Source organism: Epargyreus clarus, unplaced genomic scaffold, assembly GCF_041222505.1.
Source record: "Epargyreus clarus isolate Ecla_fem2 unplaced genomic scaffold, WU_Ecla_fem_2.2 ptg000031l, whole genome shotgun sequence".
NCBI classification, from domain to species: Eukaryota; Metazoa; Arthropoda; class Insecta; order Lepidoptera; family Hesperiidae; genus Epargyreus; species Epargyreus clarus.
Window position 1 is genome coordinate 5,915,844 of NW_027332236.1, and position 20,462 is coordinate 5,936,305.

The 20,462-nt window shown below is 37.3% G+C and overlaps 1 protein-coding gene across 2 annotated transcripts; it reads right to left on the reverse strand.

The window, feature by feature from the left end:
* Nucleotides 1-1,514: 1,514 nt before the first annotated feature.
* Nucleotides 1,515-17,531, reverse strand: LOC140754721 (uncharacterized). 2 transcript variants are annotated; one of them, XM_073089783.1, is made up of 23 exons: nt 17,376-17,531; nt 16,554-16,632; nt 13,998-14,132; nt 13,181-13,583; nt 12,383-12,547; nt 11,749-11,967; nt 11,303-11,452; nt 10,879-10,984; nt 10,730-10,791; nt 10,127-10,255; nt 9,657-9,807; nt 8,698-9,263; nt 8,088-8,354; nt 7,553-7,684; nt 7,167-7,292; nt 6,542-6,721; nt 6,036-6,184; nt 5,449-5,663; nt 4,534-4,685; nt 3,966-4,098; nt 2,862-2,982; nt 2,430-2,548; nt 1,515-2,027 (listed from the first exon to the last, which is right to left on the reverse strand). In XM_073089783.1, exons 2-23 carry the CDS (start codon nt 16,599-16,601, stop codon nt 1,865-1,867), a joined length of 3,891 nt encoding a protein of 1,296 aa, XP_072945884.1. In that variant the 5' UTR covers nt 16,602-16,632; nt 17,376-17,531; the 3' UTR covers nt 1,515-1,864. The 2 variants fall into 2 exon arrangements, with proteins under 2 accessions (XP_072945884.1, XP_072945885.1); XM_073089784.1 differs by having other exon boundaries at nt 1,516-2,027; nt 13,286-13,583.
* Between the last annotated feature and the right edge of the window lie 2,931 nt (nt 17,532-20,462).

Genomic DNA, 20,462 nt, shown 5'->3' on the forward strand with positions numbered 1-20,462 from the left:
TAAAAACGCATACTAAGGGTACAAAACGTCTGTATTTTCTCGCTGAGCGAAAGATGACAACTGGTCGCAAGAAGGCATTAAAGACAAGTGGTAGATTTTTTACATCTTCCCTCCTACAAATTTGATGTCACAATTCACAATAAACGTAAAAGTTGATGTCATAATTGTCCAATTTTACAATGGAAGCCGACATGAACTGGAAATGATACGACGTTTTAAATATAGGTGGTACATGTTCAGCGATTTGTTTTTTTAATATGGAAAAAAGAAACATAAGTTGTTTTTTATTTTTATATATTTTAATTTTTACAATAAATAAATAAAATATTCTTCATTCACGAGTTCATTATAAAACAGACAAAAAGTAATTTCTATTCTATTTTAAATAGTGTTTAGCTGTAAATAAAATTTTAATGTTTACTTAAATATATAAACACTACATTTAACAAAAATAGTTAAATGTGAATTACTCAGTTAATTAATAATGCAAGAATGGAATGTTAAGAGAAGAAACACATTTAAAATGCAACTAAAATTATTGCAAATAATTCTATTGACAACATAAAACAAATTTCATACTTCGTAAAAATTATATTTTTATTTTACAAAGTCAAGTCACTTTTCTCTTCATTTTCATCTTACATTCTACAAAATTTATTAGGGAAATTCACTACAGAATCATATCAAAATCGCATTTCTGTAAAAAAATACCTTTAACTTGAGCCAATAAAGATAATGTTTTTCTCACACATTACATAGACCGACCGAGATGCAAATATAACAAACACGGTCATTTTGGAAGACAATCTTTGTTGCATCAAGTTAAAGGTGTAATTATTTAGCTATTCCGTGGTTAGCATTGCTATGACGATGTGTTTTGAAATAATCTACTTTAATATTTTCGTAAGGTACCTACTTATTTAGTTACGATTCGTCAGTTACGTATTGTCGATAAATATTATGATATATTGGACCTAGTAATATTATTATTGGATTTAGAATTTAGATACTAAGACTAGACTAACCAATGTAACATACATAATTATACATATATTATATTATTTAATGTTTGATAAATAAAAAGAAACATGTCATTAAAAATATTAAAATGTATTTTACCACTGGTACAAAACTGATGAATAACAAAAAGCGAATATCTTACTCTTAAGAACAAAACAAAGCTAAGAATACATTCAACACATTTCACACAACAATAATATCAATAAATAATTAAATAATTGTATGTACCTGCAACATCGCCTAGCATGGAAATATGACAATACGTAAACTGACCAATCGTACTTATATTAGTCTTACACTACGTCGCTAGAGGTATCTAGAGTATCTATCTACCTGCATATTATTAATATCGCCAAACTTTATGGCCGGTCCTATGCCATAAGTACAATATATTTTACCGTGCTTAGCTAATCGAAGCTCATTAGTCTAAGTAAGAGTTTTCAAAGCGAAAAACCTTTTACATACCTACCATAAGTAACTTATTAAAATGACGACTTAAAATGTTAAATCGTTGAATTTAATTTAGCTATTTGATTTGGAATATAATTTAGATAACATAATAATAAATGACTGTATTTTTCGTATTGAAATCTCATAGACCTTAGAACGGCAATGAAGTCCGGCACTAAACCTAAACCTAGAACTCGTACTGCGACACAATTACTATGAGTCTTGCGACGGCACTGCGCGTAAACTGAGCGCGCTGGGAAAGTCCTTGAAATTAGTTTAGCCATTTGATTTGGAATACCATTAATACGTAATTTAAGAAATCATAATAATAAATATGTATTTTTTTTTTATTGACATCTCATACATAGACGTTAGAACGACACTAATCCTATACCTAAAACTCGTACTGCGATACAATGACTATGAGCCTTGCGACGGCACTGCCCGCGAACTGGGCGCGCTGGTACAACGACATGGTCAGCTCCAGCTCGGCGACCTGCGGACCGCCCAGAGAACAGAGCAGCGAGATCACGCACACGTTGCCTGTTGGACGCATGCTGTGGAGAAAAAAGGTTACTTATTTAATATTGTACCAGGTAAATGATGAATTTCATCAAATACATTATCTACCAGTCAATAAAACCTTTGTGATGGCAAAGATTTGATATTAGCCTTGGTACTAAACATAAAATGTGACGTCACGATAAGGTATGGTGAAATATAGGCATAATTCCTTATCCGACGCAACTGAAGTAAGGGGGAATATAATGAAATAAGTAAGGTTGGGTGACGAGAAAAGAGCCTAGATTTTACTGAAAAGATGATTTTGATTTTCTTCTCGGACTCAGATTCTAAAAAAATAGACTAAAAATTTCAACCCCAACTGTGATTTTTTTGGCTTGACATTATACTCAGTAAAGCTTTCTGAACACTGTCCACGTCTAGAAAAAAAAACTCACTCAAAACAGCTGAGGTCAGCGGGTCGCACGCCGGGTGCAGCGCGCACCCTCAACATTCGCATCTCGAAGTTCACCACCGAATCGTGCCAGGAAGGACCGTGCATCGTGAAAAGGTCCACCTGCAAAATAGTTTATATGAGATGAAACAGTTGCAGCCTACTAAATGCATTTTAACATAGGATAGGACTAACATTTTCTTGATATTAAAAAAATGGTAAAAATTATTATTTAAAAATTCAATGATTGGCAGAGGTATCATGATTAGGAGGGTTAGATCTCTTGTGTACCTACATAGGTAAGAACTATTTCTTAACTTAGAAAAGGCTCCTATCTGGGAATTAACTCTCGATTCCATAATAGGAAGACAAGAGTCCCGTTAGTATGGAAGACTAAAATGTATACCACGAGCATCATACTAATGATAATACTTACGCTTCCCATAGGCAGGTAGATATTAGCAACGAAGGTGATGAAGTTGTAGCTATAAGTACTCGGCTGCTGCAGGCACGTCCAGTCTGATATGGGACACGCGCGCTGAACTCTCGTACATTTGCTAAAGATACAAGAAGAACAATTTGATGATTGCTGTCGCTGTTGTGTTCCTAACCGCGGGACGTAGTAATGCTAATTAAAGATGGCGATTTGAGCACAATTAATCAAATAATGGATTATTTGGGCCAAAAATTTATTAAACTTTTTATTTTATTTTTATAATGGATCGATTCTGTGAATTAATCTTTCATCTTAGAAAATCGTAAGTCGATGTTTTCAAAGTTGGTTAAATGTGTTATAAGTGCTTATTTGGTCCTGATGACCTTTTTTTTCGCTATCTTCGCTCTTTTTAGCCGAAAAGATCGAATATCGATTTTTGGAGAATCGATTCTTTGGGCCTCCATTCTTTTGTGTCTTTACTTCGATTCGAATCCATTCAAGAATTGAGATCACTATCCCTAAGCTAATTTCTTAGTCTTCACGGTAGCGAAGCTTCTGTGATCAATACTTCTAACGGTTGGTTGTGCATATTCAGGGTAAAAAGTTATTAGGTACGTAATCCGATAAATTCGACAGCGAAACTATTTTCTATTTTCATGCATCCTTATATTTTGACTTGTCTGGTTCCAACTACGAGTCATAAAGTCGTAAAACTAAATAAAACTGTACTGTACTAAATAAGTAAAACTGATAAGTACTCGTATGTATGTATGAGGATGCATATTATTCTGACAAATAAATACAATAATGCGATTCTAGGTGACCCCATACATAATATGGCGACCCGCGTGGCGGGGAGGTCACCATACCGGTCTGACGTGCAGAGAGTCCCGGGTTCGATCGCCAGCCAGACATATTTCTGAGACATGAATTATGAATTTAGGTTTCTGTTTCAGGGTCTGGGTGTTTGTGTATTTATCTGTGTGTGTGTCCATAGCACCCACGATACTAGCCATCTTAGTGTGGGGCTGTGTTATTTTTTTATATTATGGAATAACGAAAGATTACAAACACGCACATAAGTTCATAAGTTTGAACACTTACTGCTTTCCTTCCAAGCGATATCCGTTAGGACAGTCGATATGATGGCAGTGGTGACCTCCGCGGGTGTTCTGGCACACGTTACCCTCCTCCGGGCGGCCACACTGCGCCTCTCCGGTTTCACATTCGTCAATATCTGTAAAATAAAAGCGTGAGTAAGAAAAACCGCTTAACATAAAGTACGAGATTTTTAAGTAGACTTCTTACAATTGAATGATTTGGATTTTAATTGAATCTAGATGTTTGAATACTATCCATAAAATTTATAACGCAACGGAAAGATTGTCATAATTATGTTTAGGATAGTATCACGTTCATGATCGAAATTTTACTTTTTCTTGTTTGGCATCTCGATTTTTATTCTGATTTACGATGCCTTAACATCAGTAAAGTGAATAAAAATATCAATTTTCTTGTATTAATAAATGTCAACCCAATACTATTGTCACCGATATAGCTGCATCAGCAGTCAGGCAGGTAAATGACGAAGGAATATTAAATGAAGCATGAGAGTGGTAAGTTTGCCCCTACATTTTCCTTAGTTACTTGTGTTAACCAACAAACTCCTCACCAATACAGCTTCGTGCGTCATCTCCTAGACGGTATCCAGACGGGCAGGTGCAGCGGTAGGAGCCGGGTACGTTTTCACAACTACCGCCACATAACCGACCACGTGATCTCGAGTTCCCCCACTCCGCACACTCATCTATGTCCACGCACGTTCTATAAACAAAATATTTTTTTTGTATGAATAAATGTTACAGTCCTAACTAATTAATTATTTATTTATTTATTTATTTATTTATTTATGCACACATGATAATTCATACAAAAGACTTATAAATAAAATGTCGTGCAAAGGTACTTTGCCTTGTTATTTACCTCTTTTTATTGCATTTCGAATGTTCCTATTTGTGTAGGCATAGCTAGTTCTGGTAGGTGTCGATTTAATTTTGTTTGTGTCGTGTAAATTGATGAACGATTATGCAATAAGGAACAGGTACCTACCTAAACATGAACCGTCAGCCTTCGGTAAAGATCCAAAGAAAAACACGAAAATTAAACAATATAATATGAAATATTTCATTTGACACATTACCTCTGTTTAAATACACTGTTTTTTCGTTAATAATCCATGTGCAATAAAAATACCCGATTAATTTTGTGAAATAAGTTATTGACAAATGTGGCAGAAGGAAGGTCATCAGCTGATTCATGGAATCGAGGTGCAAAACCTTTGTCGGGATAATCACTCAATATGCTACGAGTAGGTATTTTGCAAAACAGTAAGTTTGGTAATATTTACATGACTCGATATATAAGATATAAAAGATATAAAAGAGATCTTTGGCAAAACCATGCATCAGCGACTTTTGACTTTTCTGACTTTACAAATATTCGTGTGACGGCGACCATTTTTAGATGGTCCATCAAAAATAGCTTTAATGCTAGGTTTAAAAAACGCTTTAGTGGTCAGTATCCTTACCTATTATCAGCACTCAGCCGATAGCCAGAGTAACAGTAGCATCTGTAGCCGCCCCACGCGTTGGAGCAACCCTGCTGGCACTGTGTAGACGACTCGGAGCACTCGTCAATATCCACGCAGACCTTATCGTTGGAGGGCGCGTTGCGGAAACCCTCGTTGCAAGAGCAGCGGTAGGAGCCGACTGTGTTCACACAGCGCGCGTAGTAAGAGCAAGGCTATAAGTAAAGGAACAAAATAAGATAAGTAGGGGAACAAAATAATATATACCTATTATTTTGTATCTTATTCAAAAATCATACTACGTACTCTTGACTGCAAACGATCAATAACGTCAGCGTTTTTCTAATCAGCGTGCTTTATGTCACCCTAAGATATCTGCAACCCACTCTATTGGTTAGTTTGGAACTACTACTTCCAAATAATACTGTTAAAATAATACAATAGTTACAGAAAGAAATAGGTGTGAGTTGATTGTGTGGCAATTAAACGACGGATTGCTCTCTCTATCTCTCTCTCTTTCTGATTACTGATTTCAGACTATAAGAGACAAGAAAAGGTTGACTTGACGTTGAGTACACCATACTCACATTGCCATAAGCACATTCGTCGATATCTTCACAATACTGGCCGACCAGCCTATGTCCACTTGGACACTGACATGAATAGCCACCATAGAAGTTCTCACAGCGCTGCTGAGGTCCGCATTCTGATGTGTTAAGGGCGCACTCGTCGATATCTGAAATAGTTGACAAAAGATCCAATAATGATAAGTGTCTAGTTATATGCTTAACTATTGAAGCCTAGATTATTCCACGCTAGTCTTATAAAAGCAGGATAGTAAAGGAGGTAAAAGGGGACTCCTACAAGATAAAATACAACGAACATCCTTAAAACATTTTCTGCAAAATGACAGGTTTATCTTCGTACTATACCATAAAAAGGGACTTTTAAAAGCGCTAAAAGATCTCTTCGACTCCGTCGATCATCAATGCGACTTCGCTGTTGGTGCAAATGTAAAGGCAAAAGTAAATTCAAGGTAAAATCAGGACAACCAGGCATCTCAGTGCTAGGTTTGTTCATAAAAAAGATTTACCAAGACAATACTTCTCCGGTGTAAGCTTATATCCCCAGGGGCAAGAGGGGATGAGCGATCCCGTTCCTGGTCGCCAAGTCGGTCGAATGTATCTTGTTCCTCGCTGTCCATATTGGGCGCCCACCGTGATCACGTTGGAGTCGCCACGACTGATCGGGGGCGATGGCTCACGGGAAGGTACTGTAACAATTCGTAAAACGGTAAAACACAAACATTTTTTATAGTATAGAAGTAGCAGACGAGCATGCAGTCCACCTGATGGTATGTGGCTACTGCTGCCTATTGCATCTGTAATCAACCCCCGATAGGAGTAGATATTCTCGTAAGAGTATGCTTCCCTTACCACACCCTTCAAACCTGAACACAGCAGCGCTTAACACTGCTGTTATTAAGCAGAAATAGGTGTGGCGGTGGTGCCGCCGAAGTCGAACCATAAAGAGTTCTACCACCTTAAAAATTATCATGTTACTTGAATTATTGTATGAAGTTCTCTACTTATTAGTGAGAGAGTGTAATAATTAAATGTGTCAGATGTTTTTTGCCAGAATATTCTGTTATTAACAGATATCTGAAAAGAGTGTTTGTTAATAAGTATGTATCCTTTACAATAGTTTTCAAATCATACCATACGATAATCTGTCATGTTCTTCCCGACATCTCCTGCCACACACGCATCGGTAGCCACCCTCGGTGTTAACACAATCTTCGGTAGGAGAACAAGACGCTTTATTTGTTGCGCATTCATCGATATCTGCAAAACCATTATTGTATGTATACTTACTACTTTAAGAAAAAAATGCTACCTTATAAATCATATTTCTTCTGCCTGTAGTTAAATACATAGGTATACGGGATTATAGTCTTATTCTTCTCTATTTATGCAATATTTTCATCTTTGTCACGTTGGAAATAATTTTTAGGAAGATGTTATTCTATTTCTAAATGTCTTATACATCTTTTAAATAAACTTATTATTTTGATATGCTATTTTATTAATAAACAATTTCTTACCAACACATTTGCTTTGGCTAGCGCTGTATGTGTAACCAAGCTCACAATTTATCGGTGGTGAATAAGGCCAATCTGGTCTTACCCTGGGTCGAGGTCTTGGAGTGGGTATATATGTCCACTCCGGTGGTGTTGCTAGAAGGAGAAAATATGAAATCATCACTTACGGATTCTTCATGAGAAAATTTGTACGATGAAATACATGACTCATTTGATTAGAACAATTTATTTGTTTGTAAATATTGTGTACAGACGAACAGTAAAGATGAATCGGACCAATAGTAACTATAAAGTTAAATTACAAATACAAAAAAATGATATTATTGACGGTAAACGACATCCTGACAAAACCTACAAGCCTGAGAGTTCCGTGAAAAAGTTGTGATAGATGTGAAAGGTTTACAAATCCGCTCGTGTCAAGGGTAAATGAATAATGATTAAACCCTTTTCATTACGAAAGAATACACGTGTCCTCTATTAAGATAATGTATGGTCGATGACGAAACATACGTGCAGTGACCACGAACAGTTTACTCACCTGGAGCAGGTTTTTCAGTGGTAGTAGCAGAAGTGGTGGTAGTTCTCCTCGTAGTAGGTTTAGGAGTAGTACTACTAGTAGTAGTCATTCTAGTGGTGCTTGTAGTGGTTTTGGGTGTAGTGACAGTGCTGGTGGTGGATACAACGCACCAGCCAGATGAGTCTCTGATGAAGCCCGCGATACATTCACAGGTATACCCGCCATCTCTGTTCTGACAAACCTCCAAGTTGCTACAAATGTACCTGCCGTCTGCGCATTCGTCTATATCTGGAATTAAGAGTATAATCTATTGTATAATTATTTTATAATAAACAAAAGCCCTACTGGCGTTAATGTTATGTTACAAGTAATAATGATAGCGTTATGGTTGAAACTCGGCTTCCCAGATCAGAGGTTCGAACCGCAAGCTCCCTTGCAATAAGTATGAAAGAAAACATTGTGAGTGAAACCTACACGTCTAAGGGACCTTTAAAAAATATTATATGGTTTGATATTATGTAACAGTAACTCTGCCGCCCCGGATCAATCTTTAGTTATCCATTACTTGCAAGTAGTGGACTAGGGAATTTGGCTATAACAAATAAGGAAAGGAATTCTAATAAAGCCTTACCGACACATTCTCCTTTAGCATTTTTCTCATAACCATTCAAACAATGCAAGTACTTCAAATCAAATTCTCCATTTTCTGGTGTTTCCGGAGTTTCCCTGCCGATCACATTCGTCCACCTGTCTTTAGGGATATCTCTCGTGTTTATGTCATAACTACCATCAGGGTTTCTGTCTCTTTCCACGGTATGCGTATCCGTCGGAGTAGGGACTGCTACTTCTACTGGATAGGGTGGTAATTCTGGTGGTTTTGGGGTATAAGGACGTCTGGGAGGAACGGTTGCTTCTGTGACAGGTGTCGTTGGTAAAGTAGGGAGAGGTCTTTCAGGACGATTAGTGTAGGGTGGTCTTCTATTAGTGGGGGGTGGTCTGGGGTAATAGGGGTATCTTGGTCTGGTCGGCTGAGGTCGTGGAGTAGTAGTTGTTGTAGTGGTAGTAGAGCTAGTGGTGGTTGGCCGAGGCGTGGTAGTGGTTGTGGTCGTAGTCGAAGTTGTTGTAGAGGTTGTTGACGGCGTGGTCTCAGGCGTTGCCTCTGGTTTCACTACTCCTGTACCAGTTGTGTTGTCTTCACTGCAAGTATCAATTTAAGATTTCATCATCACGAACGTAGAAGCAGTAACTATTGACTGAGGAGGTACCACCGCCACATCCATTTCTAGTGTGAACCAGTAAGTACTACGTTTTGGTGAAAGTGATACAATCTGACTTACATATGAACCTACCTATATATAACTATCTTAGTCTGCAGGTGTAGCAAAGCAACTGTGATTGGCTTTAGGTAAAATTTTCTATAAGGAATTTGTTTCAAATGTCTATAACCTCTTTCTAACAGATTTATTTGTAAGCTAATTTGCTCTCCAATTATATAAAGAGTATCAGAATCAGACGAAAGTACTCAATCGTTAAGATTACTTACAGTTAAATTGATGGGACGTGTGAATTTAGAACATAAAAGCAACTCACTCAGAATCATAGTACTCGTATTCGTATATCGGTGGTGCGATGGTGGTGGTGGTGCTGACGACACGACGGGTACACGTGAATGACCCCAGAACATTCTGGCAGTGCTGCCCTGCCCCACAGTTGTCCAACTTCAAGGCGCATTCGTCAATGTCTAATGAAACCAGGTTTTTATTATTGTTAAATTCATCAAAGAGGTCATGAACCAATTTAAAAAAAATCAATAACTTTTATTATTAAGTATCATAAATTTATTGAAATATCTTTTGAAATGTAGTTTAAGAGCACCTAAAATTTGTCAAGATTTCAGATGTTAACCAAGAAATTATTAGTATAAGACAAAAGATGAACTCGCATCATTAACTTATCTAAATATGGGTTTTAAACGCAAATAAAATATATAGATAATATAACATTATTTGAATGAATGTTATACTTAAAGGAATATAAATCTGTAAAAGTTAATATCTTACCAACACAAGCACTGGAAGAAGAGTCCAGTTCAAAGCCGTTCTTGCAGCGGCACTCGTGACCACCAAATGTATTGATGCAGTTCTGGAACTGGTCGCAAAGATGTGTGCCTTCTCGACACTCATCAATGTCTGGAAGTTAATGGCTAATTAATGAAAACTTCGAGGTTTATGTACCTCGGTATAGTTTGCGCCAAACTGCTAGTCCGCTCTGAAGTGGTTGTGCGCAGGTTTAGTTAGCATATACTCCGTAATGTAAGGGCAGGAAGGGGTGCCGGGGGGTCCCGCGCTGTCTTCGTCCCGCTGATATCTACAATTTGCTATTGCGACGTAACTCGTTTCTATATTCGGAGCGGACTAGTTATTTGGCGCGGACTCTACTTTACGCTTTATAGATATTTACTTTCACGCTTTATAGAAATGTATGGAATTCATTATTTAGATCTGATCGTCAATTTAGATATTGCTTTTCGATTATTTTTTAGAATATTAATTCCTACTTTTCAGTAGGAGTTGCAGACGATGTTTATATATTTTTTAATTGATTAATATTATTCATCATATCAACAATTGAAGTCTTATTTAAGTGGTAATATTTTAGCGTACCTTCACAAATTGTTCCTCCTGGCCTTACTCTTGTACCCTCTTGACAGTTTTTCGTTACAAGCCTGTAGGAATATCGTAAATTTAATAATTAGGAAGATTTGTTTAGGATGTTACTGGTTAACAAATGTATCAATAAAGAGTTACATTACTTAGGCAATGTGCTTATCTTGGATTTACAGTTGTATGCTCCGGGTAAGTTCACGCACACTTCTGTTCGCTTGCATACCTCACTACTTTCTTCACACTCGTCAATATCTGGAAAAAAAGCAATGCAGCCGTTTTATTTTTTAATCTTTCACGTAACTAATAAGTACCAATTTTAATGGATTTTGCGTTTTCGCAATGCGTTTTTAATAATAATAGAAGCAATAAACGAGCATACAGTCCATCTGATAACATGATGATAGATACGGACGCGCGCAAACGCGCATCGCGTCAAAATCAATCCCAGGTAGGAGTCAAGTCCTGTCTGAGTCCCAGATTCTGGGAATTCAGGCTATAGATGACTATAGATGCGTGTATTAGTGGCAAGGTTGTGGGATTTCTTACATAAACTATTAGAAATTTGAATACCTTCGCATTTTCCTGTAGCGGAGTTGACCTTGAATCCAGGTGCACAGCGTTTAGAAACGTGGTCTTGGCAAAAATAGCCCCCGTGGGTATTGATACAGTGCTGGGAGAGCCGCTGGCAGTCGTCCAGCCGCTCATCACATTCATCGATATCTAAAAATTTTCAAATGTGTATGAGTACTAGTGACTGAGATAGTTTGATATGGTTTTATGAGGAGGCGTAGCGTGCTGGTCGGTTCACGGGCGGCACTTTTTGGGGGCGTCACTGCCACCAAAGATCATCAATAATAAACTCCATATACAACAGGGTTTCTACATGAAGCTGATCACAAACCCGTTGCCACTCAGAAGAACGATGGTCGCCTTAAGTATTTCAACTGGCATTCACATCCTTGCAAAGAAACGCGAGAAGTTCTTTATGCTAGAAATAAATGTAGAAGATGACGTACCGATACATTCATCATCGGCCCCAGCCCGGAACCCAGTTGGACAGATATCGTTTTTCACAGCGGGGGTAGTAGAGCCTGATGCTTCGGTCGTGGGTGCCGCGCTGTGAGGAGCTTCTTCGAACGGCTTGCCAGGTTTGCCTGCACATTTGTACCCGCCTATCGTGTTCTCGCACAGGTACTTCGGGCAAGGCGGTCGGGGAAGGCGGCATTCATTTATATCTGCAAAAAAATTATAAACACTTACTTACTGCTATTTACATAATGTATCTTTTCTCTTCTCTTCTTTTCTTAGTTTTAGTCCTCACTGTTTTACTTTTACCAGCAATATAGTCAATCGCATCAGAGATTTTTTTTAAGAAACTATAAACACTATTACTGTGGTGTAAAAAATAGTATGGTTTTCTATCAGCGAATACATTTCCGATTAAATGCCATCCAGTATACCCTCAAGATCCCCTGTTTTCGAAAATGTACATATCGACCTCAAATAAAAAAATGTATTTAATACAATACCCTACCATATTTGGAAAGACAACTACAACCGAACTCAATTAACGTTCCCAATGTGTTAAAAAATCTGTACAAATAATCATCATCGTCACCATCATCATCCCTCATTCATCATTATCATTACCATCACAAACTTGATTGACGACATTTCGTTGGAAGCCGGGCGGGCAGCTCAAACCGACGTCTCGTTTCTTGATGGGCACGCATTTGTACGATCCCTCTGTGTTGTGGCACACCGTGTCCTCCTCGGTACAGAGATCATCTAGAGCCTCAGCACACTCGTTTATATCTGTGGAAAGTGGATGAAATAGTTAAAAGTGTAAAACGAATGCACAGCAGGCAAGTTAATGATTATAAAACAACTGCAAAACTCTAATACAATATGGATCTATTTGTCTACATTGCTACAACAAATACTGTGGTGAAACAGGAAGAACAAAGAGGACGAGGTGAATCATGATGAGCTACAAGCACTAACAGAAATCGACTTGCCAAATTTTTGCTCTACAAAAAAATATTTTAAAGTGAGAGAATAAGTGAGTTTAGAATACCAAGAAAATTTGTACAAGAAGTGTATAGTTTAAAAACAAGTTATTGTAACAACACTAATGTTAATAAACTGAAAAAACGCGATCTATCGTCGATAAAGTGTCGTAATTTTAGTGTAGAATATTCTAAAATAAGCATTCCATTTTTTAAGGACCTCTGGAACAAGAAATTTATATTGACATACCTGACAAACAAAATACGATTGTAAATTCACATGCGACATGCACTAAAATGTACCTATTTTACCCACCAGCTGTAGCATTGCAAGCACGAAATCCTACCCATGCGACAACAAAACCCCAAGCAAAACTCACCTTTCTAAAGACTACTTCACTAGACACACACAAACCCAAAATATGCAGATTCAAGATACCTTTACAAGACTTTTTATCAGATTGCAGTCTAAACCCCTTGTTGCACTGACAAATAACTTTGCCATCGTCGTCCTTACAAACATGCTGACAAGAGTTCTCCTTACATTTCTCCTTTTCTATCTTTTTTTCTGTTGTTGTTTCAACTTTCGCCTCTGTTGTAGGTGTTTCTGTTGTTGGTTTCTCTGTTGTAGGCTTCGGTGTAGTAGGCTTCAGTGTAGTAGGCTTCGGTGTAGTTGGCTTCGGTGTAGTTGGCTTCGGTGTAGTAGGCTTTGGTGTGGTAGGCGTTTGTGTTGTTGGCTTCTCGGTTGTGGTCGTTGTTGTTGTAGACGTCGTCGTCGTTGTTGTAGACGTCGTCGTTGTAGGCTTCTCTGTTGTCGTCGATTCTAGCTCTTCCGCTGCTTCCTAAATTATATTTAATAGTTCTTAACTTTTAACGCATTCTTATAACAAGCAATTTGTATTTATCATGAATCAAATTTAATTTCATAGTTTAAGTTTACTTATTAAAAACCTTAATCTCAATTTCTTTTTCAATAGTATTTTCATTTCATAGGCATATTTAAATTTTATAGATAATTATAAAATATTAATTGATAACTTAAATTACCTACCATTATACGGAAATAGTTATTAAAAGAAATTGTTTTCTGACTTGGTAAAGACAAATTTAAAAATTTCATCTAATTTTGGCTACTTCCTGATATTACTGGTTCTTCGTGATTCTGATTTTACTGGTCTTTGTATTTCCGTGGCTGTTCAACTTTAGAAAATCTATATAAATATGAAGCATTACATCATTTTAAATTTCAAACATACCAAACAACACTGATAATAAATATTCTGCCTCATCGCAGTAGTAGGCCCGACATCTCCTTCAGACGGGCTGCCGCAGCCTTCCTTGCCCTGAGATTCGCCAGTTAGTCTTCCGAACGAACACTCACTGCAGCAGGTCTACAATAAAATGTTTAAATTATTAATCTTCGATCACTTAGTGCTAAACACTGTTTTCTTTTTAAAAAGTACTTGTTAGATTAGACTGAAGGAAGATCCCATGTGTTTAAACTCCGGCGGCACCACCGCCACACCTATTTCTGCCTAATAACAGCAGTTTTAAACGCTACTGTGTTCTGGTTTGAAGGGTGTGATAAGGGAGACATACTTTACCGAGACGTTCCAGCTTAGCTACGTTCAGAGTTAGCGGCACATCTGTGGCCGAACTCAGGTATATCTAATCTCAGGTATGCTCAGATTGCTCAGTAATGCTCAGGTATATCTTATCCTGTCTGGGGTTGATTACAGATACAGATGTCCACGGGCGGCAGTAGCCACTTATCATCAGGTGGACTGCTTGCTTGTCTCCTATGTTATAGAAATAAAAACTCTTTAGGATTTGATGACATCACTACTTCGCATTTTTCGTCATTGAGTTATTATGAGAATCAATCCAGTTATTGTGAGAAAAGGATATTAAAGGTTGGTAGTAATGAACCCTGATACCCTGTTCTATCTAGAGTCGGTACAAGGTTATGGTCGTTACTTTGCTATTTTCTTACATATTATAAAATATTTTTAAAAACCTTTAAATCTTTGAACCCTAGTCCACGGACGAGTGAGTCTTAACACGTTAGCTGCGGAACGCGGCTTAAAACACCTCGTCCATGTCTGGTCGTTATAGCGGTAAGAAAAAACTTTAACTTCTCTGTGGTGCGAGAGGCATAACTTCGGTCTGGTTCAGTGTAGGAGAGTGATAACTATATGTTTGTGATGTGCTACTGATTCCTAGTTCTATGGTACACCAACCTAATGTCGGGTTTGTTAGACCTCGTACCGCACTGAACAAATAATAATGCTAACACAGTGCGGAACGAGGTTGCGAACGCCTCGTTTCCCCACGCACCTCGTACCGCACCCCACGCTAGCTTCACGTGGTTAGTGTTGTGCAACGCAGTCGAGGCTGCGTAGCGACGAAGTAGGACCGCTGTCTTTATGTTGAAAATTATCATGTCGATACGTTGCCGAAAAAAGTTGATCATGGAGGAAGATGAAGAAAAACCGGTTGAAAAATCTGAGCCAGAATCAGAATACAGGAAGATATTTCAAAAACAGGTAAGTCACAAATATACTCTGTCTAGGTGAAAGTCCAGTAGTGAGACTTGGCAGGCTAGGCGTATATCAGTATAGTAAGAAATTACATTATAGATAATTACGTTTCCTGTTATGGTTCAAACAAAAGTTAAGTAGCTACATTATTGATATAGGAAACGTAGGCAAAATCGTTACCGAGTATTCCGATTACTCTTTACTCTAATCTACTCGCTCCTACTTTTCAGAATCCACTGCAAAGAAAGCACATCATCTCGATAAGGGTCCAAAGAAGAAGAGATGTGTCGGATGCTACGAAAAACTCCGCACATTCTTGACATGTCGTGAGGCAGACAAAAAAACCAAAAAAAAAAATCTCACGGAATGCACTGTTTGCAAAAAACCTTATTGTCTGAAATGTTTCAATGAAAAACATTCATAACTTTTCCCCTTTTTGTATTCATTCTGTCCATAACGTTGATAAATAAAAACAATAAAATAAAATCGATATTTATTTTCCCATCACTAAATTATATGGAAACCTGCCATTTTTCAGTGCGGTCCGAGGTGCATTAGACCCACATTTTATTTTACCCATAGAATCTAAAGTAACGAATTTAACCAAGGGCGGCGGCAGTTTTAGGTTAATCAACTCATTGTTAATAATAATCAAGACAAAAGCCGTCGATTTTGTCTTATTTGGCGCCAAAAAAAGGATTTTAGTCTCCTTCGGGCGGTGGGATTTAACACGCCTCGTGCCGCCACAATGTCGGATATAGGACGAGGTTTAAAACAACTCGTAACGCAGTAATGGAAAGTACAGAAAAATCTGTGCCGCAGGAAACGTGTTAATATATTTTACTCTCGTTTAAGAAATTCAAAAACCCAGACTTTCAAGTAATTAACATTTCATGATTTGTGCCACAAACACGAACACTTCTCGACTCACGTTGAAAGAGTTCTTAATTCGAAATATATTTTGTACACATTTTCTGTTTCTTAAGGGCCGTTAATATTTAAACAAAAATCGATACCCAGACTACAAAGTTTTGGTGATGGGTTCAATAGCCTTCTTCTTTGTTAATTCTTAATAATTAAAAAAAAAATGCTTTCATTCATACCGACGCGATAATGCGGGCTCGGTGTTTCTATGTGTAAATCATATTTATAATACTCCTGCATCTTAAATTTTGTCTTCAGACGAAAACTCAGGTTAATTAACTTTAAAATTAACTTCAATTTAGTTAAAGTTAGCTAAAGTATAATGATAACAAATTAAATAGGTCTTACCTTTGCAAAATCACCCTTAGGAACGTTACATCGTTTTGAAGGTGCCATTTTTGCGCCAGCGCTGCAGTCATCCTTCAATCTAATAATTAAACAACATAATTAGCTTACTTTCCTTAAAAAAATAAGATGTGCATTCGAGCCTCGTATCACGCCACAAGGACATTATACCACGTTTTATATTTTGACGAGCTTTTGCCCGCGGCTTCGCTCGCGTTACCCCCTTTTTATCCCCTTGGGGGTAGAATTGATCAAAATCCTTTCTTAGCGGATGCCTACGTCATAACTTCTACCTACTGCCAAATTTCAGCCCGATCCGTCCAGTGGTTTGGGCTGTGCGTTGATAGATCACTATATCAGTCAGTCACCTTTGAGTTATATATATTTAGATTAGATGTCTGTTCATTTAGGTGTGGTAGATACGAAAACATTTAAAAGCAGGAAGAACTCTCCGTGGGTAGTCTGCAGTAAGGTGTAAAGTACTGATTTATGGTTTTTAAAATAGAAGTGTTAAGCTCTACTTTACTCTAGTTTCAAATAGCAATGAGACGTTAAGTCGACGTTCGATATTGTTCCTTACTCTTCAAAATAACAAAACATCTTTAGCCGACCTGCAATCCTATTTTAGGACAACTGCAGATGTGATTTGGATGTTTCATTTTTAAACGCTACATATTGTTAGTTATAATAAACTTTTTATATTTAAATTAAAAATATGGTTATATTACTTGATTCTCTTTTTTATATTATTTTAATTATTATAATGGTTTTGTTTTTGTAAGTATTGAAAATAAAGTTATATGATGATTATTATAAACTACATACTTAAATATTTGCTTGCAGCAGCTTTGCAGGGAGGGTAGACACGCGTCCAGCTGCTCAGCTTCAATGTCCTCCGGAGGCTCAGCGGTAGAGCAGGCCTCCACCGATGCTGCGGTGATAGCGAAAGTCTCGCCATGGGAACAGCAGCTTTCTTCTATCTCAGCCCGCTCGCTTGAGTCCAGAGCTGATTGCAAAGAAGGACTTTATGAGAATATAAATGTTTGTAATATTGGTACATACATTTGTTTTCAAAAGTCTCCAATTACCACTACATCTTTACATAACGTAACAATTCCACGTGTTTTTTCGGCAAAACTTGAAAACATCTTCGTAATCTTAATATAAAGAACTCCACGTGTTTTATCTGCAAAATTCTAGAAAGAGTCTATGGCTCGATTTGCATTAGTTGTCGCACGAATAAAGAAGTGAACTGATTTAAATACAGTATCTAAAATATAGATGATAAAAACACTTAATATTTCAAAACATATTTCACTGAATAACGTGTTGCATGAAACTAAAGTGCCCCTTACTGTCCCACTACTGGGCACAAGTCTTTCCTCGTAGTCTTAAGAACTTTTTTAAAGAACTTTCTGGTGTGCAAGTTTTATACGATGTCTTAACCGCTAAATTACATTAAATTAGTAAAACGCACGTAACTTTGAATCACTAAGCTATCACTACTAAAGTAAACGGTTTAAAATCACTAAGCGTTCAGGAACGCATAACCTTCGTAACCGAGGGCCCTTATAAGATTACAGGTTTATCCTCACTATGCGTGCCACTGGGCCTATTTCACGCAATTATAGCTCCCCCTTTTTGTACTAGATTCTGAGAACATGTACCTACTTTACCTCTTAGTACAAAAAAAATCTTTATAAATAGAATTCACCTAATCATTGTCATGGTGAAACGAGACTCGTCCCCAGAAGTGGGACAGTAATGGCTTGATGATGATGATTGATGACTTGAAGAGCAAGTACCTATACGATAAAACTCTTAAAATATAAGGTCTTAAAAGCTCAATAAAAGTAATATCATATTATCGCAAAATTATTTCAAAATTTATTGCAAATAATACCTAAGTAAGTACTTATGAAAATGTATGTTTGGTATTGTAAAAAAAAAAAGCAGTGATAGCCTAGTGGTTAAGAAACGCCGCCCTTTCGATCGAGGGGTCCGAGGTTCAAATCCCAGGCACGCACCTCTGATTTTCAAATTTATGTGCGTATTAGAAAATAATTATCACTTGCTTAAACGGTGAAGGAAAACATCGTGAGGAAACCTGCATACCTGAGAGATTTATAAAAAAAAAATCTCAAAGGTATGTGAAGTCTACCAATACGCACTTGGCCAGCGCGGTGGACTATGGCCTAATCCTTCTCATTCTAAGGGGAGACCCGTGCCCAGCAGGGAGACAGTAATAGGTTGGTATTATTACTTCACTCATTTTGCCGAATTTTCCGCAAACTATTTTTGTTTTATTTTTCTCTCTAGCGTAAATATAAAAGCTCTTCAGTGATGTGGAAAAACTAAAAATGTTCGAGTGAAGTATTCATAGTTTTCCACTCGCACGATTGATCCGAATTGAAATGTCCATTTTATGAGTAAAAATCCCGCAAAAGTTTTTAAAAAACGTCGGGCTATTTATTAATTCAAAATTTATTTATTCATGTTATAAGTACCTATATGAATATGGTATATAACCTACTTCAGCAGATTCCCATTCAGCGATCCAACTTAGTAAATATTCATTGTATTTTGATAAATACCAAGTCAACGATATGAGAAAGATGGTTTAAGTACCACCTTACAAACAAGTACAATTTCACCGCTGAATTACCAATACCATAGTAACCATACCTATCTAGTTATCTACATACTATAATAATAATTAACATGAAGCAATCGGTGGAACAGTGTTAGTGAATGCCTGCTGACTTGCATATAAGGCGACCACCTCAGTCCTCAGGAGTTTCATGCATCTGAATCGGTTTTAGAAAGAATCCCTCTTCTATATGCAGAGTTACAGATGCCCATGAGCAGCAGTGACTCATTAGTCACCAGATGGACTGAATGCTCCTTCTTTTTTTTTTTCTTTTTAACCGACTTCTCCAAGGAAGAGAGATTATCTATTAGACACGTATATATTTTTTAATTTCATTCTCTTAAGCAATCATACATCAAATCAAATGCAGCTTTTCCTTTATATTACAATCTTATATGTGATGAAAGAACTTTACATTGGCGATCCCGTCTACAATAATGCATACCCAAGGTTGATGCACTTGAGATTATATCCTCGTTACTAAAATAGTTAACGTAGGTGAGCAGAATGTCCAATCTAGTTTAATGAGGTCCGCTACGTGTTTGCTCAAATGGGACAATGTATTCTCTATGTGGATGTTGTAGTCCCGGCTTTGAAGTGCCGTGGGTGTTAGGATGAGGCCTGATTGGCAGCCTAACAATGAATAATTGATAACCAGCTGTGCCCCCTGTTTTCTGGCTTAAAGTATCTTACATGTGACAGTGTCTATACTTAAGATACAAAATAAAATAGTTTATCATTATCATCATTTTAGCAAAATGTCAAACGTTGAAAATCATAATAAAATGACAATTTCCAAGTTCTTGAACAAGTATTAAAAAAGTCCTTTATTGATTAACCATTGGGCCCTGATGCACTGAAGGATTGGGAAAGGACCCATAGAACACCATGCTAATCAAGAGCTACTTGGTAATCTTTACATTTTGAAGATATTTTTAACCGCCTTCCCAAAGGAAGAGAGGTTATCTATTCGACACGTATATTTTTAAGCTTTCTTTTCTATTTAATCAGTTTATTCTATAAAATTCAATAAAATGTGACATAGACACATTTTTATTAAATTAGGTACATATTACGTTATCCTAGTCTACATCTCGGCAGTAAATAGCCCATCAGTAGTAAAGAGGTCATCAAGATTATCGGGGCACAAATGTAAACAGATAGGCAGGTCGTGCTCCCGCGCGGCGCGGTGCGGCACGGTAGCGGCAAATCCATACGCTGTGATCATTCATACAATTACGAAAAATCAGTGACTTCAACGA

Coding starts and splice junctions, on each gene's coding strand:
- LOC140754721 (XM_073089783.1), bottom strand. CDS start 16,601: ATGGCACCTTCAAAACGATGTAACGTTCCTAAGGGTGATTTTGCAAAG. Junction 12,548..13,180: donor TGATAAAAAGTCTTGTAAAG/GTATCTTGAATC, acceptor CACTTTCCACAG/ATATAAACGAGTGTGCTGAG. Junction 7,685..8,087: donor CACTGAAAAACCTGCTCCAG/GTGAGTAAACTG, acceptor TTCTCCTTCTAG/CAACACCACCGGAGTGGACA.